The 26544-nt window shown below is 36.0% G+C and overlaps 1 protein-coding gene and 1 long non-coding RNA gene across 8 annotated transcripts in view; both read left to right on the forward strand.

Moving 5' to 3' along the window:
• klf12b (Kruppel like factor 12b) overlaps positions 1-26544 on the forward strand; it is a 104654-nt gene that overhangs the window by 44318 nt on the left and 33792 nt on the right. For 6 of the 7 annotated variants that reach the window (XM_073911454.1, XM_073911452.1, XM_073911453.1 and 3 more), the window contains one exon: positions 26410-26492. In XM_073911454.1, coding sequence (XP_073767555.1) covers positions 26410-26492 — 83 coding nt within the window. Of the gene's footprint in view, positions 1-6060; positions 6188-26409; positions 26493-26544 lie in introns of all 7 variants that reach the window. The other variant, XM_068223264.2, reaches the window with a different exon arrangement.
• On the forward strand, positions 8680-14468 carry LOC141376148 (uncharacterized). Its single transcript, XR_012385489.1, has 3 exons — positions 8680-9545; positions 10059-13165; positions 13212-14468. It is a non-coding gene; the product is annotated as an uncharacterized lncRNA (long non-coding RNA).

Consider the following 26544-nt stretch of genomic DNA (forward strand, 5'->3'; position numbering starts at 1 on the left):
TATCTATATGGCCAAGTTTCGACCACATCTGGAGGTGGTTGAAAAGGCATGTGTTTGTATTGCTGTTGTGGTGTACTTGGTCATGTGATTGAATTTATTTGAACAGCCCCAATAGTAAGTAAATACATCAATATTGGCCTTTTGCTTTCAACAACAACAACAACAACAACAACAACAACAACAACAACAACAACAATAATAATAATAATAATGATGATGATAATGATAATAATAATAATAATAATAATAATAATAATAATAATAATAATAATAATAATAATACAATTTTAAACAACTTTTTATTCCCTTAATTATTAAAATTGAATTTTATTAATAAACATAAAGCGATTTTTGGTCATCAACATTCATGATACCTTGGATAAAATGAATAATTAGATCTTTTATTTACTAAAAACTTTGTTAAACAATTATAAATATACAGTTGAAGGCAAAATTAATAACCATCCTCTGAATCTATAATTATTTTTAAATTTTTTAAAAATGGTGTTAAAAGTTTTCATGAAATGGAAGTTAATTTGTCCTTTTACCCTGTATCATGATCTACATTTGATTGAAATGATTTCTGAAATGAGAAAAAAAATCCTTTGTAAACCAATTGGATTGTTGGAAAATAGGCGTTGCTAACAAAATGAAAGACGATTTCAATGCCAGTTTTATGTATTTATTGATACGTTTAATTATTTATTTATTGTTATTTATTTTAAAATTTATTAAAATAATTTTTAAGGCCGGTATTGCTAGCCCACTTAAGAAATATATATTTATTGATTGACCACAGAACAATCCAGTTTTCCAGTGACTTATCTATTTAATGTAGTCTAGCATTTGAATGGCACCATAGGTTAAACACTGTTAGATTGAAAAATAGTAAGATAAAATGGATTGTTAATCAAGGCAAAAGCAAAAGATATTCCTTATGAGAAATTGGTTATTAAAACTATTATGTTTAATTTAATATAATGTGTTGATAAAATGTATTTAAAAGCAGATGTTTTTAAAAGAATTCAAATTTCACAGGAGGAATAATAATTTTGCCATAAACTATATATTACAACAGTATGCTGTACTCATTTGGGAATTAATGAGAAGCAAACTCAATTCATACTCAAATATAATAATATATTATTTTACTGCTTAAATATTTACACAGTATATTTTAAATTCAAATGCTGACCACAAATGAGGACGGTTGTTGCTAGATCAGATACGGTAAAAGCCGGAAGTTAACAGGAATTTATTTATATTATTCAATATGTTTCTAATTAAGTGTATTTTATTAACGTCTACCCCTACCTCAACCCTAAACCCAACCATCACATTAATGTAAAAACAGTAGTTGTTCTAAATATTATTTATGCTATCTATTAATTTACCCAATACATTTTTTTAACCCCAACCCTAAACCCAACTGTCACAGTACTGTAAAAATATAAATTATTGTTATACAGTGTCAGAAAAAATGCTGCTATATTGATGTACATATCGCACTTCTGTCCAGCCGCATATCTGATCTAGACTTTACCAATGAGTACATCATAGTTTACAGAAAGTCATAATGGCAGTATGCACTAAAAATTGTGATATATTACACAATATAAGACTAAAAGTACTGAAAAACATCCAACACATTTACTCACCAAGTGGTCAGGAAAGAAAATTTACTTACCCTGAAGTGATTATAAACTTTTATGAGTTGCTTACTTCTGTTGAACACAAAAGACATTTACTAGAACTTCTGTTAAGCTGCTTTGACACAGTCTACATTGTAAAGCGCTATAGAAAGAAATAGAGATGAATTGAATTGAATATTTTAAAGAGAGCTTAAAACCTGTAACCACAGACATCAATAGTAGGTAAAACAAACACTATGGAAGTCAACAACTACAGGTTTCCAGCTTTCTTAAAAATTTTACCTTTTCAGTTCAACAGAAATAAAATCAAACAAACAAGTAAGGGGAGTGTAAATGATGACAGAATATTAATTTTTGGGTAAACAATCTCTTTAACGTGAGATGTAAACTGGGACTAAGATTCTGTATGAGATTCATCCCCAAACTAGCAAGTAAGTTGTTGTTTTTGTAGCTGGTTTTGTTTATGTGTCGGGGGAGGGGGGCTTGTGCATTGAAAGACTGCAGAGAGGCATCTTAAAGAAGCTTCTCAGCATTAAGGCTGGAGGATTCGTCCAGCCCCGCAAGACATGAGGAGTGGGTTATTGTACTGATGATAAAACACTCCAGCACCTCCACCCACACACCTCCATCCACCTCCGCAAACACACTTCACACACTGAACGTGTTGTATAACCTGCACCGCTATACATAGCGCTTCTTTTATGTCCATGTGATGTGACAGCAGAATGACATGCTGTGAATGAAATGCCGGTAGACAATCTCTTTAAACGGAATTGATGGCAGTTGTGTTACTGCAAGTGGCATTCAAGTGTGTTGTTGAATTGCTATCATTTACAGAAAATCACCAGCCATATTTTTCTGAAAATGGGGGTGCCGCTAATCTGTGCTAAGCTAAAGGCTGATGCTAACCTGTGCGGTTGCTAATGTCAAATACAGTAGTTTTGTTGATTGTTTTTGTTAGTCACGTTGGATGAAACACTTTTATACGATAAAAGTTTCAACTGGACAAAACTATGATGGTTGGCAGAATCATTTTTCATTATCAATAGCTTATATATTCTTTGCTGTGTGCCATGTTAGCCACGCTAACCATGCAGATAGTAATTTCAGTATAGCTAAAAGCTGTATATAACTGTATACACTGTAAACTATGGCTAAGTTTGGTCTTGAATTGCCTTAAGTGTGCTTTTTTCATCTTATATTTATCTTGTTGCTTATAACAATATCAACAGTTTGCTGGAAATGTCAATGGTTTTGATTTTAGAAATCTAGTCACTCTAAAATGGTCTATTCAAGATTGGATACGTGCCCGACTAAAAGTGTGATATGTACATCAATATAGCAGCATTTTTTCTGACTCTGTACAACAATAATTCATATTTTTACAGTACTGTGACAGTTGGTTTTAGGGGTGGGGTAGGCATTAAAAAATACAACTTATTGTGTAATTTAATAGATAACATACATAATACTCAGTACAACTACTGTTTTTACGATACTGTGACGGTTGGGTTTAGGGTTGGGGTGGCGGTTGAAGTTTATAAAATACAATAAATGGAAAATTTAAAGAGCCCATATTATACATGAAATAGGGTCATATCTTGGTTGTAAGGGTCTCCAACAACAGTCTAATATGCATGCAAAGTCAAAAAACACTTTCATGGTCTTATAATCTGCATTTATTTTTACCTAATTATCCCAGCGACTCCTGTATGAATCGTCCAGTGATTCATTTGTTCCTAAACCCCTCCTTAGCGCGAAGCTAATCTGCGCTGATTGGACCGATGACAGTCTGTCACGATTGGTCGACTGCCTTCAGTCAGAGAATGAAATGCCCAATAGCTAATCAGCAATATAAAAGTAATCACAGTTCATACGCGCTCCATAGTGTAGGCGTGGATTTTAGCTGCCACACACACACACACAAACACACCTCTGGACGACAACGCTTCCGCCCGCACCCGCCAGGTTTTAGCCTGAACCCGACCGCTCCCGCTTATATTTAGAATTTCTTGTCCCGGTGCCCGAACCGCCCCGTTTTCTACCCGCCGCGCCCGATCCCGCTAAAGAGCGGGGGAGAACATAACCGAAAATCACCCAGCAAAACAGTCCAGAGACAGCCAGACAGAGCTCTCTCTCTCTCTCTCTCTCTCTCTCTCATATGCGCGCACTAACACATACACACAAGCGACAAGCAGACACACAGGCAGGCAAAGCTCTGTCTCATTCGCATAGTAATATCCACGATATTGCTAGACAGCCCGCTCCCGTCCCAAATTAAACCTGTTACCGACCGCTCCCGCGATTGATTCGGAAATTTATTCCAGCGCCGCAGAAATCTGGCGCAGGGACAGCCGCGGGAATGCAGACCTCTACCACGGAGCTCCGTAAACAAACAGCACGCGTCGCGTTTTTAACGTGACTTAGCACGCGATAAGAGAATATAGCCAGTTAACCTGATACAGTACACGCGGTTACAAGTAACAAATCACAACTAAATACATTTGCAAGCTAGAGTCAACAAGGCAACTTTAATCGCACGTACTTACACTTGAGAAATGGAGGAAGAAACTCATCCTGACGTCCATTAGTAAGTTATTCTTTACTGATCCTTACTTTAACAAACGCAGATGAAGTATTCTTTGTAGCCTGTAGTTTCCAGAAGTTTCCAACTGCTTGGTTATAATGCTGAGGTTTCATCTCTGGGTAGAGAATCGATAATGTCCATCTGCAGTGTGACTTCAATCGACCGGCATGTTTGTGTGCGTGTGTTTGTGGGTGTGTGTGTGTGTGTGTGTGTGTCTGGGTTTCTGCGTCAGAGGGCGGGGCCTCAGGTTTGAAATCTCCCGGGTTTGCGCGTGCACGTGAATAACTTGGTTTCGTTCGTACGTCATGGCGAAACACCTAATGAATCGGTATCAAGGCGACTCGTTCGAAGCACTATGAGTCGACTCTTTTATAGATGAATCAACCGTTTTAAACACTGTACTCTTACAGATTTAAGCCTTAGCTGGATACTTCACTTCACTTAGAGCTGTGTTACACACTACATGGAGGGGAATTTTCAAAAACCCATAATATGGGCTCTTTAATAAATTAATAAATAATTCTCGCTAACTTCTGGCCGCAACCGTATCCGATCTTGCAACAACCCCTTACAACACCGCAAATATACGATGGCCGGTAGAGCTTAATGCGTTGCAATTTAAGAAAGCACATGCAATTACAAAAGACACCAGCAAATAAAGAAACGATCTTCATCAATTTGACAGCACATGTGTTGCAAATTTTGTCACAACACAAACAACTGAAGAAACGCTGCAAATTAGTCACAACACTTGCAAATTTCCACGTAACACAACGGAAATGTTTCTTGGGGACCCAAAAACATGACGGACCTACATCCATATGCTGAGATATGGATGTGTTGTAATACTGTGACTTTTGCTCAGTGAAGTGATTGGTGGTCTTTGAAAGGTGAGTTGTTTTTCATTTATTTTAATATCTTGATTACACAATATAACAACACATATCTCAACAGGGTTCATCATGTTTTTGGGTCCCCTAGATACATTTCCGTTGTGTTGCGTGGATATTTGCAAGTGTTGTGACCAATTTGCAGCGCGTTTCTTCAGTTGTTTGTGTTGTGACCAGTTCGCAACACGTGTGCTTTCAAATTGATGAAGAACGGTTCTTTATTTGCTGATGTTTTTTTTCCGTAATTGTATGTGCTTCCTTAAATTGCAGCGCGTTAAGCTCTCTCGGCCACCGTACAAATAGAATGTTTCGTTAAGGTTAATAAATGTGAGCAATAAGAGTAATGCAAATGATCAAATAAGTATGACTGATGACAGCTGGCCAAGCACCTCTTCCCTTTACAGTTCTATTTAAATATAATACATTTTTGTTATTTTTAATATTAGTTGAATTTATTTTAAAAGTTTGTATGAATTTAAAAGTTTTGGAGTTTTGTTTTCATAATTTGTAATATTATTTTACAAATATAGGTGTGTTTTTTAAAAATATATATATTTAAATTTTTGTTTACATTTAACTTTATTTTAGCAATAGTTATTTTAAGATACTACAGTAGTTGCTACAGTAAATATTTGCAAAAAATTGCTACAAAAATCAATTCCCAAGTAATTACTGAATATTTCTTATTTATTTTCATTTATATTTATATATACATTTGAAAATGTTTCACATAAGAAATGTGATTATTTTTTTAAACTAACTTCAAACTTTTCTGTTTCCGTATGAAGACTATGAGTTTAGATGAGTGACTTACACTCTACTGCTCTCAGTATAGAGGTGAATATTTGCCCTAAGCATCTGACAGTGCACAGCTCGAGTGTGAAACAGTGTTGTTGTTTGCTCATCTGTGTGTGATGTTTTCTTTGGAAAGAACTTTACCTTTCCAGCAAACAGAGCAGCCCTGCGGTCCACAGCTGGTAGGAACACAGATGGCCCCTAAAAGTTAGCGTTGGACACCTTTAAATGGATTTACTTGAACACAGAGGACAGCTGTGAACGTAGGTTTTTCTTTTTTTTTCTTGCTACCCGTCAATCAAATCGCAAGCAGTTGTGTTTTGGTGAAAAACAGGATATGCGTTGCTAATCGGGAGAGTTACTCTTTATTATTGATGCTTAGGGAAAGAATTGGAGTATTGTTCAGTCTCACTGTGTTTTCTCTAAAACAGTGGATTTTTTATTCTATGTCATTGGTGGCATTGCTGATATTCAAGAAGATTGTCAATGTATCGGTCAGTTGTCTGTCAGGGACTGATTACCATGGGTTGGGTTCATTAAGGATGGATTAATTATATGTGAATCAATGTGACTTTACCACAACATGACAGCTCATTAGTCAGAATGACTTGTCAAAAAGAAAAGAAGAAAAATTGTTTTTTTTTTTTTTCCCCTTTTGTGGTTACCATCAGATTACCGTAACTCAGAGAGCACTGTAGGGAAACCACCAGCTATCCTTATTGTTTTTTTTTTGTTTTTTGCTTTCTTTTAATGTATAGGCCCTGGTTTAGGTGCTGTGTCTAGGCATTCTGCCCGTTTTGATTAAATTTGTGAATTAAAAATGACAAAATGCTGGCTATTACATATAACACAGTTTGTAATTTCCTTATTTGTTTACTGCCTTTAAAATTTTTAGTATTACAAAGAAACTAATAGGTATTTACAGAAAGAAAAAAGTAAAAACAGAAGTTACTATTGTAAAGAAGAGCTCAATAGAATGAATAACATATTCAGCTGATTGTATTAGATTATAATGTCTTCTGAAAATTCATACAATAGCTGTGGGTGCTTAAGAGTGCTTCTGCGGTCTAGCTTTTATTTATTTATTTATTTTGTCATTTGAGATCTCTTGGTTGCTATTTGCGATAATCTATATTGACTATATTGTTCCATATTAACTTATGCAGTGTATGAAAATGACTGCAATTTTGGGGATATTATGGCATGCTCGTTGTATTGTATAAAAATAATACAGCGTATTTGGGATTATAAAATCAAACTGCAATACGAAATTTAGGGAGGTAATGATTCACCTGACTCACGATTCGATTTGATTCATGATTTAGTCGCGATCTTTTTTGAAACATTTCATTTTTTTCCTAAATGCTTTATATATATTTTTTTTGCCAAATATATTTTCTGCCAAAGCCGAATTGCTATTTTAAAAACAAATAAATACCCCCAAAAAAGAGAATAATACAAGCTAAAGACGCTCTCGTCAGAGCAAGCGAAGCTGCAAATCATCCAGTCTACGTGGTTTGGCTTATTAATAGTTTTTTTGCATATAGACATCTGTGACGGTAGTTTTTCACTGTGTTGACAGCTTATGTGCAACATATTTATTGTTCTGTTAGCATAAGTAGACGTCTTTTTGCAGTGTTTGCACATAGTTAGTGTTTTGTCTGGCGCACTGCACCGCTGTCAATTTACTCTGCTGCCTCACCTCTTGCTCGCCACTGATGTGCAAGTAAAGCGAGCTTGCGACCCCTCTGTTCAAAAACATGTACTGCGATTCATTCAACATTTCTACTGATTTGAATCGATTTTGTACTGACTCACCGTGAATTGTTACATCCCTGCCAAGAGCTGTATGGCGACACAGGAGGACACAATCTATGTCACTAGGTAAAATTTCTTATTTCTCTGGGTTTACTTTGAACAGTTTTTGAAACATTTGTTATGTTGTGAGTACATTAGTCATAAAATATATAACGCTGTGCTTTTTAAATAACCATATTTCACTAGAAATGTCCTGGATATCATTTCAGAAATCTTGTCACCTTACAATACGGCAACTGCAGACATCCAATATGACACACTCGAGCCGACGCAGGGAAAGAGAGCAAGAGCTGTGAGGCATTGCTGGTCAGAGACAGTTCATTAGCTTGCTTTTCTGAATTGGAGATGAGGTTGGATTCTCAGTTCTTGTGCAAACCGAGGGCTTGGAAGGAGAAAACATGGAGCAGGAGCAGCATATCAGCACATGCACATTCCTTATTGATCCAGCGCAGATCATCAGCATTTAAGTCCAGCTCTCTCAGGCTAAATCCCCAAGCGGTGACCACACAGCCCATTCCATACCTCTCGGAGCAATTGAGGTTTTTGTGTCAGGTCTATTTTAAAGCACGGGCCACTGAGACCACTGCACTTTAAATAAAAGAGGGAAGGGAAGAGGTGTGCTGGGAGTGGATGGGATCGAACCTTTCTTTTGAAGCCTGCAGTTTCAGATTAGAAGCAGAGGAACTGGCAAAATAAAAAAGAAAGCTTTGTTATCAAGCTTTTGTAATGATATAGTTAATATTTAAAATGTTTAATTTATTCTACGAAATATAGGTGAAAGTCTTGCCATTACAATCAAGGCATATTTTTATTTTATTTTATTTTTTAAATTTAATTTATTTAATTTTATTTAATTTTATTTAATTTTATTTTATTTTTCAGACTTGAGTTATCAAGTCTTGAGTAGTTTTGTGATGCCAACAAAATCACTGCAACTGTATTATAAATATTAAATTTCTATTTTTGACACAATATATGTATAGTTTTACTTCTATTCTTTTTATTTTCATTTATTATTATTTTTTTTTGTATATGTTATACTAAGTGTTGCGTAATTAATGATGCCAGTAAGATCTTTGTAGTTATGAGTATTCAAAAGAGGAAAACTGTTTAAACTCTACTGTGACACTTGTGAGACGGATGTACAGTAGCAAGAGTTTATATGGGGAGAAGTGTTAGAATATTATGTAAAATTTCTCAGAGGTCATAGACAAATTTGGCAGGGGAAATGATGCTCAGGAAGCCAGATAGGTTTACGAGAAGCTACAAAAACACGTGAATGAAAAAAACCCCACAATGCTTTAGCTGTGAAGAAGTCTTTTTTAAAAGCTTGCCTGTCACTCCACATCCTGAAGCTTCAAACAAAATAACAAAGCTCTGACTCGTGTAATTCTGTTCACAAACAGCTGAAAATACAGATATGTAAAAATTCTTAAAACATGAGTGTTTTCTGTTGCATTACTGTACCTCCCACAGCTTGGTTCCATTGAACAATAATTTTGGATATTTTGTGGTTTAAAAAAAACATTTGGAGAGGGAACTCTGTCCCTTCTTTTCTCCTTGAATACCTTGTACACAACTCATGACCTCTCACCTTAATAGAACTGACCAAATATGTAAATAAACCTGGCTGATACTTAGTCTTGTAATACTAATGCTGTTGCATTTGATGCATATGTTTTAATCCAAGTACATTTAACACTACAATTATTCTCTTTTTATAAAGAAATTTAACATCAAATGTTCTTAAAGGCACAGTATGTCATTTTGCCACTAGAGGGCATATATTCACAACCAACAAAGGCATAAGCTGCGTCCCAAATCGCATACTTATGCACTATTCTACGCCATTTTGTAGTATGAATAGTGTAAGTAGTGTGTTCACACTGAAAACTCTAAAAATAATAAGTGCACTTTAATTACCCGGATGATGCACTCATTCAGCCGCTAAAATGAAGTGTGTAATGATGGACACTTCACGCACTCAACGAACGCAGGTTTGCCTACGTAGCGGAAGGGGCGGAGCTATCGGACGCACATGTTGAATAACTTTATTTATTTTGGATGGTGAAAGCAAAATTCTCCTATGAGAGTGATTATAGCGCCTCCCGATGGTGAATACGGCAGTACTTACGTCAGGTATTTGGCAACCGTCAAACGTCATCAGGGAAACGGTCTGAATTTCTGCTTAGTAAAAAAAACATTAGTGTGCCATTTGGGACAACACTACATACATAAACTATCCTGTTGAGTGTGTAAGTGCATAAGTACATAGTGCATGAGTGCATAGTGTATAGTGTGCCATTTGGGACGCAGCTAAAGTTTGATGATGCCATGAGTATGGAATCATGGAGTTTTTGTCTTCATTACATCCTATCATACTCCTGCAGAAATTATCTTCATGGATGAGCTAAAATATTCATCCCAGGCTCATTCTTAAAACGTACCGCTATATACATTTCTTGAGAGTGCCAAATACATTCCAGGAGGTACTTTTTTGCAGTTTTTGTTTTCGCGAATCCACAAGAGGCTGCTGTTTACACTTTTTGAGATATCAAATTTCTCTCGCAAGTGCCATTTGCACCTGCTGTTTTCGCATAAATCCACCAGAGGCTGCTGTCGACTGACTAACTGACTGACTGACTGACTGACTGACCCACTCTCCTCCTTCCCTAAGCTCAACCAGTAGCGTTTTCAAAAGCACCAATTGACCCACCGACCCACTTCCCTAAACCTGACATAGCATGAAAGCAGCAGAGCTTTTATTAAGTCACAGTCCACCTCTTCTTGTTCTTCCAGTCATGGTCACGTTTGAAAGAAGCAGCAGTATTGATCATGCTTAAAACATTTTAGAGTTCTATTATATTGCTGCAATTGTAAAGTCTAATAAATTGCATGACATAATAAAGCCTCTTTGGTGTTTTCCTGTTTTCTATAAAACCAGAATCAAGGTTGTGTGACATCATTAGCCCGGTGACAGAGAAGTTGGTCTATGTGTCATGAGTTAAAATGGATTATTTCTCTTTATTTAAACATTCTTCGAAACATTTGGCATAAAGTACACGAGTCAACACAATTTATAAAACTGTTTGGATATATTAATGCAAAAATCATACATACTATGCCTTTAAGTACATCTGCAATAAAATAAGTCAGCTTAAATATTCTACTGAGAATTCACTTTTTGTAGTGGCGGTGTCTTTGTTTTCTTGTTACGCTTTGCTGATACAGTACATAAGTGTAATATTTTTTAAATCCAAATATGGTCATATGAATAGTCAGACCTTAAATTTACAGTAGTTGTTCAAATTTAAAATGTTGGCAACACTTTAGTTTTGGACACAATACATGCTATTACTACTGACTTATTACCTGCCTATTATTAAGATGCTGACTGTTTATTAGTAGTTATAAAGTATTATCTTATTCTGCATCCCTAATCCTAAGGCAAGGCAAGTTTATTTATGTAGCACATTTCATACAAAATGGTAATTCAAAGTGCTTTAAATGTAGCACAGTGCTCAGTCCGTAAAGACACAGCTAAACAGATGTGTTTTAAGTTTTCATTTGAATGTGCCTAAAGTTGAAGCACATCTGATCATTTCTGGAAGCTGATTACAGCAGTGGGAAGCATAGTTTCTGAAGGCTGCATTCACCCTGCTTTGACTGAACCCTTGGAATTTCTAGTTTACTTGATTCTAATGATCTGAGTGATCCGTCTGACTGTCTTTTTGGGAAGGCCAATGAGGAGGCTGTTACAGTAATCCACATTGCTGGTGATAAAAGCATAAACAAGTTTCTCGCTGGAAACAAAGCATATAATTCTTGCAATGTTTTTGAGATGATAGTATGCTGATTTACTTACTGCTTTGACATGCCTAATGAAACTCATATCTGACTCCAGAATAACACCAAGATTCTTAACCTCATTTTTTGTTGTTTGAAGGGACGCATTAAATTATGTGTCTACCCAAAACCTAAAGCTCAATTTCTACCCAAAACACAAAGCTCAATTTGTACCTTGCTAACTATTAATAAACAGCTAGTTTATTAAGCTTGTAGTGTTATTTAATGGCTTGCTACCATTAACTAACCAACCAAGAGTTACCAACATGTTTTGGATTTTTTTTTTTTTAATGTTGAGTTCTAATGTTGTAGTCATAAACTGAGAAACAGACTCAACAAATTCAACGAATGAAATTGTATATCATTTAATGCTAATGCCAAACCTGTTGATGTAAATTACTTTAATGGAAGGTCTATATTTTCATTGCTACAAACTTTTATAATATTTCAAAACTTTTACAAAAATGTTATATAAGATTGGAGGCAGATGTTACGTAGAATAACTAAACTATAAATGGCCGCAAACTTTGACATTGAAAGTTTAACAGTGTCAAGACATTTATGCAGCATGCGATTAGTACAGTCCAGGGCAATATTTCATGAGCTGTGCTGTTTTATCCCCATTGGACTACTGACACAGGATCTCCCTGTGCAGAAATAGCAGGAGCCCAAGGGCAATTTGCTGGACTATGGGTGCTTCCGTCAGCCTGTGTTTTGGAAAGTTGGCCTAGTGTTTACAAGAGCCTCGGCCTCCTATTAAAGCTCACTCACTTCCTATCAGGTGTGTGAGGCCTAGTGAAGGGGTAGAATTGATGTACAGTATGGAGTCCTTTTACAGCTGGCATCTTGGACGGGCACCAGCTTTTTGACTCTACTGATTTAAGGCTTGTATGCTATTTTCCCCCTCCACTTTTGGGTTATATACTATGAATCACAATTACATTGACATGAATCTAAAACTGGCATCCGAGAGTAGTTCATTCCCTTGTGACCTGATTTTTTTTTAAACTTGTTTAGAAGAGTTTATCTGGTCATGTCTTTTAGCGCTTCTTCTGTTCGTCTCTGAGTCAGACTGCATTTGTCACACTCAGAAAAATAAAGTGAGCTACAAGACAGCAAATCTGCTTGGTCGGGGGCTCCAGTGAATGACAGGCATTGTTGTATGGCTGTTTTTAGCCAGAGGAAAATGGCAAAGTGGGCTCCCTGAGGTGAAGCGCTACCGTCTGGATGCGCAGGGCGGAGAACACACACTCACATTACTTATCCACAAACTCGGCTGGTACTGAAGCAGCATGTCTCTCAGGAGCTTGAATCAAAAGAGAGGTCTCAAAAGCGGCCAAAGTCGTAGAGCAGTCTTGCCTGCCAAAAAAAAAACTCGCCTTATGAAATGGAAAGTCTGAAGTCATTCACAATATGCCAGAAAATATTAATCAAAGAAATACAGTTCATACTGGAGTTTGAGGAGCACCGGGGTTAGAATTCATGATATGTACGAGGAAGAGGAGATATGGATATGAGCGTCATTTCATGTTTTGTGATGTTTTCTGAAATTCATTCGCTGTTCAGTTTATGGAAGGGTGGAAGTTAAAATTTGTGTTTCATTTCTGAATATTGAGCGGTGAGGTGGCGAAGTAGGTAGTGCTGTCACCTCACAGCAAGAAGATCGCTGGTTCGAGCCTCAAGCCTGATTTATACTTCTGCGTCAGGTGACCGGCATAACCAACGGCGCATGTAACGCGCGTGGCTGTGCATTTATACTTCTGCGCGCTGTCTCTGTTGGTCTGCATTAACACTTCCGAAACGCTAGTTGGCAGTGAGGTGTAAATGTTCCTCTGTGTCGAGTTTCTTCGCTGCTTTTTTGCTTTTCCTGAACACTTCCTGGGTGTACAAGTGGCTCAAACTCGCTCATTTTGAGGCAGGAACCGGCGGACGTGCAACAACTTTAACTATGAGGTAAACACAAAACAAAACTTTCCATCCGGAGCTCCTTCACGGTACTCCACACTTGTAAACAATCGCTCGCGCGGCGTCGCGCCATTCGCGCGACTCTTGGTCCCGCCCAGACTCATCAGCGCTACCAAGCCGACCAATTACAGAGCTTACGCTACGCGTCGTTGCGACATGTAGTTACATTTTTTGAGAGCATCACGTCAGTGACAGCGATGGCCATGGCGAAGGGCTATGCGTCAGCACCGTAGCATACGCCGGTGTTTGACGCAAAAGTATAAATCAGCCTTCAGATGGGTCAGTTGCAGTTTCTGTGTGGTGTTTGCCAGTTCTGCTCACGTTCGCGTGGGTTTCCTCCAGGTGCTCTGGTTTCATAAGACATGCAGTACAGATGAATTGGGTAAGCAATAATTGTTCGTAGTGTATGTGTGTAAATGAGTGTATTGTTTCCCAGAGATGGGTTGCAGCTGGAAGGGCATCCACTGCGTAAAACATATGCTGGAAAAGTTAGCGGTTCATTCCATTGTGGCGACCCCAGATTAATGAAATTAATGAATGAATTTCTGAATATTCAAAAACATATTTGAATAAATGAGGAAGTTAATATCTTTTCAGTTCCTCATTTTAGCAGTAAGAAGTTACGCTACAGATTATTGAGCTGAAGCTTGACTCTAAATTTAAATTGCAAATCACATCGAAATCGCAATATCTGTCAAAAAAAAAAAAAGCCAATTTATATATATTTTTTCCCAAATCGCACAGGCGTAGCACATGCCTTTATTTCCTTTATTTATTTTTTTTATTTAGCCATGAGATCACATTGAGACAGCACTATCTCTTCTTCCAGTGAGACCTGTTCAAGACGTAGGCCTGTAGTCGGATGCATGACAAATTGATTTTGTGCCCCTTTTTGTATGGTATCACAAAGCAATGTCCAGTAGCAGAGCGGAGAGTTCTACAGGGCAGATAGGGCTGAAGTTGTAGGTTCAAGTAAAGGGGTGCAGAGCCATTGGTTTGGAAGGCGACAGTGCCTTGATTTTTCATGGAAGCAATTTTATTATTATTATTATTATTATTATTATCATCATCATTATCATCAGTTTATGGCATTAGATACTGGATAGTGGTTTATTTCACAAAATTGTATCACTGTGGTACCAGAAAAATGCAATTATAGTGTAACAAACTTAGGTTATCACTAACTCCTCCTTCTTCAGGATAAGGAGGTCCAATGTCCAGCATGACAGTAAATGGAAAAGGCAGTATTTAGCCTGTATGTTTTCTGCTGGGGATGACAGAATGCTGACTCGACATTTTCGCTGTTTATAGGGGCTCCAAAGAGGGAAGTGAGCTTAAGCTGAACTCTCTCAGACATTGTCTGGCAGCGTTGAGGAAGCCTGAATTTCATTGCATCATGTGAACTTTCTGTAAATGTAAATACATTTTTGATTACAGGGGTTACAGGAATTTTAGAAAGAGCATAACAACTGTATTTCGTAAACTGCATAAATGTATGACACATTGGGTTTGTCCAAGCAGAAGGAAGACGGACAGAACATCAGAACATCACTGCTCCGACAGGCAGTCATTTTGCAGTCTTTTTGGTAGCAGCGGCGGTTCTGAAATTGGCCATTAATATTTCCAAAGTGTTAGTTTTTTGCAACCCAAAAAGGCAAGGTAATCTATTAACAAGAGCTCAGCGGGGAGCAGCTCTCAATAGCTCTTCTCCTCAGTGTGGAGTCTGATGTTACGTAAAATGCTGTTCTTTTGCTCTGGTTGAGCCTGAGAGGCTCTTTTGGCATGTTTGAGTTCAGTGTTCTTGTCTGGCTCTTGGCTGTGCTCCAGTGCTTAAATCCCTACCTCCCTTCCCAACCACCTCCTCCTCCTCCTCTTCTCATCCCCATCCGCTTTTCCCCCTTCGGCCCGTGGCAGCAGGACCAGCCTCTGTGCCACAGATGCCCGCAGTTGCTCAGGGCTCTCAACATGGGAACAAAGCATTGGCAGGACCAAGGGAACCCGTCTGTTAGTGTGCTGCTCCTCCAGTGCAAAAATCTAAAATTTCAGAAATGAAACGCCTCCGAGCAGTTACAAAATCATTCTGCTTCTCTTTATTTTCTCATCTTCTCATATTCCAAATTGTGTCTTGTTGTTTTGAAATGTCTTGGTGTTTTTGGAAGATTTTATAATACGGTATCTTTTATATTGGTTGTATATATTCTATGTGCATATGTTCTTAATTGTGAATGGTAGTGTTATTGTTATAAGGTAAACTTTTATTTATTGATTGACACAGGTTCCCCAAGAAAATCTTCTTAGGGGTACCCAGATGAGGCCATACCAAATCTTGGGGTGGCACACAAAAATAATGAATTCAGTGTAATGATATATTTTTGTTTCTGCTAAAATAATAATGTGGTTTTAATTAATTTAATGAATTACTTTTAAAATATTGCAATTTATTCATTGAAATAATTCAGCAAGTACATGTGCTAACCAAACAAAAAATCAATATTTGGTCTAAAAACACTTTTCAGGTCAATTTTTTTACATACTTTTATTGTACAGCATACAGCATGTGCCATGTCTAAAATTAATGAAGATGAATTAATAAAACACAACTGAACAAACTGAACAAAAGGCATTACCATATACACATACTCACTATACAGACTCTAATAATATCATTTACCCATATTCCTTTTTGAACCACAATATTAATAATACAGCTTCTTCTATTGATATGCCTTTTTGAAAAAACATTCACAAAATCATTGAGATCTTTTGGCCCTTGTAGTTCAACTAGCAAAAAATGAAGGCGCTAAATAAACTTGATTTTAAAGCTGATTTTATACTGCTTTTTTATTTGTGGTTTTCAATTGAGTAAAACCTAATTTTTCCATTTCAAAAATAATAATTTCTTAATAAATAGTTTCCAGTCTCGGGAACCCAAAGTCATGTTTCGCTTTGCATCGTCAAACGTTAAACAAATTATAAGAACTTTACCCTTATTTAGTTTTTTTTTTAAGAAAAAGAATGTAATGCGAACTTGAAAGTGTTGTGGTAAAGTCATCTTATTTGCACTGGTTGAATGTCAGTGGTTCATCCCGAGGTGCAGCCAGAATAGCAACAGTCAAACATCTTAGTGCATGCTTACATACAGTAGTAATTTACGCAAGTACATTAAAATGAATAAAATCTACAGCAAAATCATATTGGGCTGGCCACAGGGGCACCCTTGTTGATTGATTTATTGCTAATGAAAATAAAAGATCAATAATACACAAAAAAGTCTACAACATTACATAGAAAAGAAATATTGTATAATGTATAGAAGTTAACAATGGAAATAAATCAAAACCTTTCATCCAAGTTAAAGTAATCCAAACACCAATTCTTGTCAACTTATTTTGATCCACTTTAAATATTGACTACTGTAGATTTAGAACTTTATATAAATGTAAAAAAATATATAAACTTACAAAAGCAAATAGCAAAGTTATTAAAATATATATGATCAAAATGATAACTCCTAAATAAAAAAGCTAATTCAACATATTAATGCGATAGTATTTTAAAATGCTAAAATAGTCCTTTGATATTCAGCTCTGTTGTTTTTGCATTCGTATGACCTTTTATTGTATATAATAACTTAATTACAAAAACCCTCTAAATTTGTTTGTCAAATAATCTCAAGATGCATATAAATTTTTATGCCTTATTTATTTGTGATCCTAAATTTACTTCAAACTATTAATGTGATTTTTTTTTATTATTATGATTTTATTATTATTTATATGTTTTAATTATTTAAATCTATAGTATTGATTTTATTGACAATAATACTTGGCCAAAATTTTAATATTTGTGTTTTCCGATTTTATGCCACTCGACAGGTTTAGATTACTCTTGAAATACCTCCAAACCACTTAAATAGCGGTTCCTCCTGTGCACTGTAACGCCCCTCACATCAATGCCACACCAGGCTTGGCGTTGCACAATGAAGTTTGCAACCGGCTCCAGGAGGGTAACTTGAATGCTCTTTAAATCTTTGTGTAGCAAGGTCAGCGTGGGGTCCGGGAAGGTCAGCCTTTTCCACCCATGCCTGTCACCTCATATTGATCCGCTCGTCATTCGTCTGCAATTCCGCCCCCCTGTACCGTGCCTCTATCGGCACCCACATCCTTCAGGGGAATTCTTCAGCTATGGCTGGGCATGGGAGTGCCAGCCATTCTCCTCCCCTTACCTCCCCCCATCCTTAGCCGGAATCAAATCCCATGTGGGCCCCCTCCCTGTTGCCCCGTTTCCAGTTGAATTGCCCTCATTCTTCTCGGGGAGCCTCTCAGGGGACGGCTCCAGCCGTGCATGGCAATGAGATGCCTGAGCACTCTGCGACTGCACCTCCCCTGCTCATAACGCTCACACCTGGGATCACTATTTCATTCAGTGTCCTGGTGAAATGGAAAGGTGATCTTAATCTCTCTCGCGCTTGATTGCTCTTTTTCCATTTCTTCAGGTTGTTAAAGGGATAGTTCACTCAAAAAATTAACATTCTGTCATCGTTTTTTAACCCTCATGTATTTACCTGTATGACATTACTTTTTATGGAAAACAAAGATGGTATTTTAAAAAAGTGTGTTGGGCAATAAGGAGTTGTTTTTATTTATTGTATGGATAAGGGGAGTTGAAACGGTCTAATATCAGAATGTCTTTCCTGTATGCATGAAGGGTTTGCTTCAGTTTTTTTTTTTTTTTAGTTCATACAGAGAATTTCAGTTGGATCCAAAGTTGTTTTTATTTATTGTATGGATAACAGAGTACACCATTTCAGCATTTAAGATTCACAGAAATACATACTAAAGGCAGGTAAAGGCAAACAAACACACCCATTGGTCGGTTTTAGTTTTAAAGAGTTAGTTCATCCCCGAGTAAAATATCTGTCATTTAATTACTCTCTTATCCTTTCAAACCCATGAGGCTTTCGTTTATTTTCAGGTCACAAATCAAGTTATTTTTTTAATAAAATCTGAGATTCTTGTTTTACTGGTGAAAGTCTAATAACCCAATCGATGACTCTTTGAAACATAAAGAGATCAAAAATAAATTCATTTTACCTGAGAGATTTAAAGGGATATTTCACCCAAAACTAAAATGTTTGATTTAAAAAAAAAAAAAAAAAAGAATATATATATATATATATATATATATATATATATATATATATATATATTGCATATAAAAATTTACAATATATATATATATATATATATATATATATATATATATATATATATATATATATATATATATATATATATATATATATATATATATATTGTAAATTTTTATATGCAATATATATATATATATATATATATATATATATATATATATATATATATATATATATATTGCATATAAAAATTTACAATATATATATATATATATATATATATATATATATATATATATTGTAAATTTTTATATGCAATATATATATATATATATATATATATATATATATATATTGCATATAAAAATTTACAATATATATATATATATATATATATATATATATATATATATATATATATATATATATATATATATATATATATATATATTGTAAATTTTTATATGCAATATATATATATATATATATATATATATATATATATATATATATATATATATATATATTGCATATAAAAATTTACAATATATATATATATATATATATATGCAAATATATATTGCATATAAAAATTTACAATATATATATATATATATATATATATATATATATATATATATATATATATATATATATATATATATATATATATAAACAGGGCAGTTTTTCAGATTTCTTCAAAATGTATCTTCTTTTGACTTCAATAGAAGAAACAAACTCATTCAACTTACCCAAAAAAGTTGGGTTGTACTAATCCTTTAAGTTAAATACTTCAAAAAAGCCACAATTACTTTAAACGATTGTTTAAAAGGCAAGGCAAGGCAAGGCAAGGCAAGGCAAGGCAAGTTTATTTATATAGCACATTTCATACACAGTGGCAATTCAAAGAGCTTTACATAAACAAGAATAAAAAAGACAAGTATAAGAAAAATAAAAACAAATAATAAAAATGATTTATAAAACAGATAAAAACAAATAAAAATGTGTTTATAGAAGGTTACAAAAGAATGAAAAAGAAGAGAAAAACATACTGTAATAGTGTGATCTGTCAGATCATTCAGTAAAGGCACAGCTAAACAGATGCACTTTTCAGTCTCGATTTGAATGTGCCTAATGTTGGTGCACATCTGATAATTTCTGGAAGCTGACTCCAACAGCAAGAGGCTTAGTTGCTGAAAGCTGATCCACCCTGCTTTGACTGAACCATTGGAACTTCTAGTTTATATGATCCTAAAGATCTGAGTGATTTGTTAGGTTTGTACTTAGTGAGCATATCTTTAATGTATTGAGGTCCTATGCCATTTAGTGATTTATAGACAAGTAATTATACTTTAAAATCTATTCTGAATGTAACTGGGAGCCAATGTAAAGACCTAAGGACAGGTGTGATGTGCTGTGATTTCCTGGTTCTGGTCAGAATCCTGACCAGAAAACTAGCAGATTGACTTTGGAATTTTTCTCACATAACACTTGATCAGCAAATAGTGTTTACAGCATTTGAATTTGGGTACAGAAGCTCAACCATGCTTGCTTGATGTGAGAGAATCAATGTGATCCTTCATTTTATGTCTGACTGCATTTTTGAGCTTTTGCTAGAACCATTTTTTTATACAGCAAGCAGGTGTGGTTGAGCTTATGTTTATGTGTTATATGGTAAAAAGAGCCAGAATTGACAATAAAACTTCAAAAATGTCTAAAATCGAACTTGCCTATTTAAACAGTTGGTTCTAATGAAGGGTGATCAAATCAGGTGAGAAAATAGCCAAAAGAAAATATTCCCACCCCACCATGACTTGAATTGCTGAATTGTGTTAATCATTCATTCATTCATTTTCTTGTTGGCTAGTCCCTTTATTAAACTGGGGTCGCCACAGCGGAATGAACCGCCAACTTATCCAGCACGTTTTTACACAGCGGATGCCCTTCCAGCCGCAACCCATCTCTGGGAAACATTCACACACACACACATACACACTCATACACTACGGACAATTTAGCCTACCCAATTCACCTGTACCACATGTCTTTGGACTGTGGTGGAAACCGGAGCACACGGAGGAAACCCGCGCGAACGCAGGGAGAACATGTACACGAACTCCACACAGAAACGCCAGCTGAGCCGAGGTTCGAACCAGCGACCTTCTTTCTGTGAGGCGACAGCACTACCTACTGCGTCGCTGAATTGTTATTTTGGTGTAAAAATTTTGTTAACTCTATAAGTGTACCTCAGAGAACAGTACAAAATATAAAAAACGCAGTTCATGACCCCTTAAAAAATAGAATTTTTGTGCCAAAAGTGAATGAAAGTTTTATAGGTTTGAAACAATGTGAGCAAATAAAAACACAAATATCATTTTGCAGCACACCAACTTTTTAAAACCAAACTAGCTTGCATAAGATGATGAATTGTCCATAAACAATATCATATAACTCTTAATGTGCAAGATTCCTTTGCTAAGCTCTCCAGGGGTAATACACTGACAGTACATTTGATTAGATAAATCACACTGATCTGGCCAAGAGCATTTACGCTGTTTGGAGGAGGAGGAGGAGGAAGAAGGATCTAGAATTAGTCATCGTTACTCTTGCCTCTTGTATCACATTGGCCCTGTTAAATACAGTTGGCAATACCGTCCTCCATCACAACCTCTTGATTAAGCGTTAATCAATTGGTGCTAAGATAGACAAATTGTGCCTAAATGTTAACCTCATGGCGCTGTACTCAATTATGCTAATAATCGGTTCATTTGATGGTTAATGAAACAACTGAGACCTTGCTCTTGCTATTGATTTCCCATTTGGAGCTCTCTTAAGGGACAAGGTTAGTTAGGCAAGAGGTTGGCTCATTTATCTGATCTAATGATCAATGTCTCTGAGTGATATGCTTACACAATACACACCATCGCGATGACAGTTTCTTGGACGGAAAAACAGCGAGTGACCTGGTCAACTGGTAAACCTCATGTGTCAATCCAAAAGGACAATAAAGCTCTGAGCTCCAACTTGAGTTGCCATGGTAACATTATCTCAGCACACCACTACCTGGAGCCATTGGGCATCATGATCACAATATCAATCCAATGCACACAGATTAGCTTGGAAACACACTTCGGCAATGACAAGAGGGTTAGGGTTATAATTCATACAGATTCATTGTAGAACATGTTTACTTTTTATATGTGCATGACTGAAAATATTTTAGCTGTGCGACAGCTAATGCTAACATGGATTCTGTTTCAACTGTGGTGTTGATTAATAATGAATGTTCATTAATAGTCTTTTATTTAATTAGTTTGCATTAGCAGTTTGGACTAGATGACATGTTTTTATTCTAATGTAACACTGCAAAATATTAACAGAGGATGTGTTAAAAAATAATTGTGCAATATTGTGTCTAAAATGACCTTGTCTGAGTTGAAAGATAAGTAAATTGAGTTTCATCTTATATCCTAGCCCTAAATTTGAGCGCAAATAATAGTTACATTTTTAGAATCTATTTTACGATTAATTTATGTTTTTATTCAGGGTGTCTACGGGGTCTTAAAATGTCTTGAATTTCAAAAACGAAACTTTAGGCCTTTAAAGGTCTTATGCACTGAAATTTAGTATTGCAGGTATTTAAATAATTGTAAACACGTCTTAACTTTCATATGTCCATGTAAAGCTACCCAACAGGCATCCAATCACCAACAATCCATCTCTATTGACCTTATTCTACAATGCGGAAGTGCTCTCAGTTTTGCGATTGTTTTAAAACTTTCAATTTAGTTGCCTATGGAATAAATTATTAGGATTAATAAACGGCAGAAAACGATCTAACTTCTTGTTCTGCAAACGAGAGTTTGCATGACTCTACAGACAAAGTAGAATAATCTAATAAGAAAATATCAGTTTGCAATATCAAGCAGCAGTACGAACTGTTTTTAACATTTAAAAATGAATGGAAGTGAATGAGACCGGAAGTCTCGAGCCAAAAAGATTCAATTGGCTGCGCCCGCTCAAACGTAAAAAATAAGGTAAATAGAACTTTTAGCAAAACTCTAGTAATAACTCTTATTTGCAATATGGTTTAATTATCGTCCTTACAATCATATTAATTTAGAATGTCTCTGTGTATTTATAGTCCATTTATAATGAGTACACTGACCTAAGCAGATTGTTGTGTAAACATTTAGTCTATTATAGTTTTTAAAGATATGTTTTATTGAAAAATGTGTATGTATACAACTCAGAAATAAAGGTATGAGAGCTGTCACTGGGGTGGTACCTTTACAAAGGTTAGGTAACTAAAGTTTGTAACTAAAGGGTCCTTATTAATACCTCAAGGGTACATACTAGTACCTAAAAATGACAAATATATACCTCATGAACATTTTAGGAACTACTATACACCTGTGAGGTATCAATATGGTCCATTTAAGTACAAATGTGTACCTTTTGAAAAGGTACCACCCCAGTGACAGTTCTCGTATCTTTATTTCTGAGACTTAAAAACATCTGGCTAAGAAATAACGAATTTCAATATGAATTTCATTCATAATGGTCTTAAAAACATTTTATAAAGTCTTAAATGCGACAGTAAAACCTGCAGAATCTCTGTTATTGTCAATAATTCATAAATTATATTGTATTATAATATTTAGTAAGTACAAGGTAAAGCTTTTATATGAAATAGAAATATTCATAACAGCACTAAATCTCTTTACTTTGAATCAATCAAATGCATCTACAGTATGTTTAGTAAAAGGATTAATTTCTTTCTGTTAAAAACCATAAGTGGATGATGTGGTGTTATACGTTGTTTTGTACGTTAAGAAGCTTGGCTATAGTTTAGCTTGTTACACAATTTTTTGTTGATAAAATGCATCTTTTTGTTAATACTCAATAATGTAAATTAAACAATTTAACTTAAATTTCTAAATTTCTGACTTAGAGATGATTAGCAAAAAACAATGGCTACAACCAAAACAATAACTAAGCAAAAGCGAGCAGTTCTACATAAACATAACAAAGTTGACTCAACCAGAGGACACTACAGTATATAATGTTGTCCAATCTTCACCAAAATGGGTTCAGCCCAAGTGCTGAGTTGATATCTGGGCTGATTTCCTGCTGCCAATGCCAGGAGTGAAGCGTAATAGAGATGTTTAAAGCGTATCTGCTTTGCTTGCATTCCATCATGCACTGCTGCTAAAATAATAAGTGCACGGGTTACTTCAGGACACCTCCCTCTGAGCCACCATCACAATGTTGTCATTGGCTCTTTCTTGAGGTTCCCTCGTAACAACTGCGAAAGCCATACTGACCATGTTTGCAATCGTTGTGACAGACGCTTCTACGATCCGTACATATCAAAGTAAACCACTGACAGGCAGAGACGTATGTTCACTCTTTTCTGTCCTCAAGACAAGTCACCTATCTGTTTGTTTGTGTGCAAACTCGTCCCTTCCAACGGGCCAGAGCCAAACAAACATGAGGAAACATGAATATTGCATTTCCCAAGATGCTCATGTGTCTATTACTGTGCCTTTATGGTGTTAAACATGGTAAATTGAGTAGACGGGGGAGAGAAACCGTCTCAGTGGGAGTTCTGGAGCGTCTCATCTCCCCATCATGCACTGCTCTAAGAGCTATATTAACTTGTAATCAGATTCCACCAGTTCATTAAAGCTGTCTACTTGTGCATCCCTTGGATGTTAAGGGAGGTGGCCACTTTTTCATGTGTGTGAGAGTCTGGCAGAGCAATGCCCGCTGTAACAAGGCTGTAGTCTTTGTTCCGAGACTTAGGCGCCTGAGGGGAGTTTGCACAAAAGATGTGGATTCTGTTAGAAAGTCTTGTCGTTTGTGTGGATATACAAGAAGAGAAATGTCAAGAGACTCCGTTAGCAGTGACAGCCTTGATTGTGTGCATGCATTTAGATGGATGGATTGTGTGAGTATGTATGTGTGTGTGCGTGTGAGCCCACATGTTTGCTTGCACAGCTTCAGCGTAAAGACATGCCTCAGGTCGACTAGGTGATGCTGGGGACATTAATGTGTTTTTGTTGAACGAATCACTGAAACCACATTTGAAGATGGTGTGTGATGGATTTTGACTTCATGGAGTGGTGCAGGAATGAACACGGAAGATTAGTTTTGTTTGGTTTTCACCAGATTTTCATTTGGGTTTTTTAATTTAGTTTAGTTTATGAGAAACATTAAATGGTTACAATTTATTTTGATGGACCATTTGAATATTAGTAGACTGTCTGCTCATTATCTGCTGATACTGCTCCTTCAACAGACATTTAACTGACTATAAAAATTTTGCAAGTACATGTCAATTTACACTATGACCCACGGCACCTGCCTTGTGCGTACAATAGTCATGCATTTATACTTCTGTGTGCTGTTTGTGTTGCTCTGCAATAACACTTCCAAAATGATAGCTGGCAGTGAGGTTTTTATGTTCCTCTGTGTCGAGTTCCTTTGTGGATAATTTTGGTATTTTTGAAGTAGCTAAAACTCGTTCATACAGTGGCTGGAACTGGCGGACGTGCATCAACTTTAATCATAAAGGTAAACACAGAAGAAATGTTTACATCTGGAGCTCCTTCACGGGACTCAACACTTGTAAACACTCACTTCAACGGGCTCACGGCTCTCAACACCACCCACGCTCGTAACTGTTACCAAGCCGACCAATCACAGAGCTTGCTTTATGCATCGTTGCGACGTGTAGTTATATATTTTTTGAGGTGCGCATCAGCGTCGGCGTAAGCCACAGCAAGGGCTAAGCGACCGTGCGAAGGCTGCGCCGATGCATACACATGTGCTTCATGCAGAAGTATAGATTAGCCTTTTGTCTTTTTATTCATGAGGGGTCGCCACAGCAGAATGAACTGCCAACAACATAAATAACCTTAATTAGAAAATGTGATTAAAAAGAAAAATGTTGTCTCTATCTTGATGTGGTATCGTTGGGAATCCTTTGGGGATTTTTTTTTTACCTCATTATTTTAAATTGCTATCACGTATTTCATTTTTTTCTAAAGATAAATTCTAAACTTGGGTTTACTAATTATTATTACGTAATTGTTAGATAAAAGGAAAAAATAAATGTACAAAAAAAAGTGAAAAGAAATTGTGAGTGTTTCATTTACCTTTATTAATTTTTATACAGTGGCAGAAACAAGCTTCTGCAGTGGTATTTTGCTTTACAAAATACAGTGGTATTTTAATAAATAAAAAATTATAAAAAATAAAAGTGGTATTTTGTTTAACAAAATACCAACTAAGAGAAAAATCTGCTTTTCCTCACTCAATTTCTTTTAATTGTTGTTTATTCACACACATGCACAAAACTTGATACTAAAACATGTCCTCAGTTTGGCCAAGATTCTGTTGCTTGTGTTGTGTTTGGACTGTGATATGTGTTGCTCATTCTTTACAGCACTTTAGGTTTAAAATATCACTCGAAAAACATCCCAGATGTGTTTGTTTATGCTCTGTTGTAAACCTGAACAGTTTGCTAACTGCATACCATCATGACATCATTGCCTGTTGCATTGTTGTAGGCTACAGTATTGTTCAGAGCATTCTTTTGCTAAGTCACACTCAATCACAAGGGAAAAAGGTGAGAGGAGTCACACGCAGCGGCTTTCTCATGCCTTTCTCTTTTTCTCTCTCTCTCTCGCCTTACAGACGCCATCAATAACAGGATGTTAATGCTAGACGGAATGCCTGCAGTCCGAGTCAAAGCAGAACCTCTGGAATCTGAGAGAGGGGTAAGAGAGCAGTTGTTTTTCATACAAACTTCCCATCCGCACTGTACCACCC

Source organism: Danio rerio, chromosome 9 (assembly GCF_049306965.1).
Source record: "Danio rerio strain Tuebingen ecotype United States chromosome 9, GRCz12tu, whole genome shotgun sequence".
NCBI classification, from domain to species: Eukaryota; Metazoa; Chordata; class Actinopteri; order Cypriniformes; family Danionidae; genus Danio; species Danio rerio.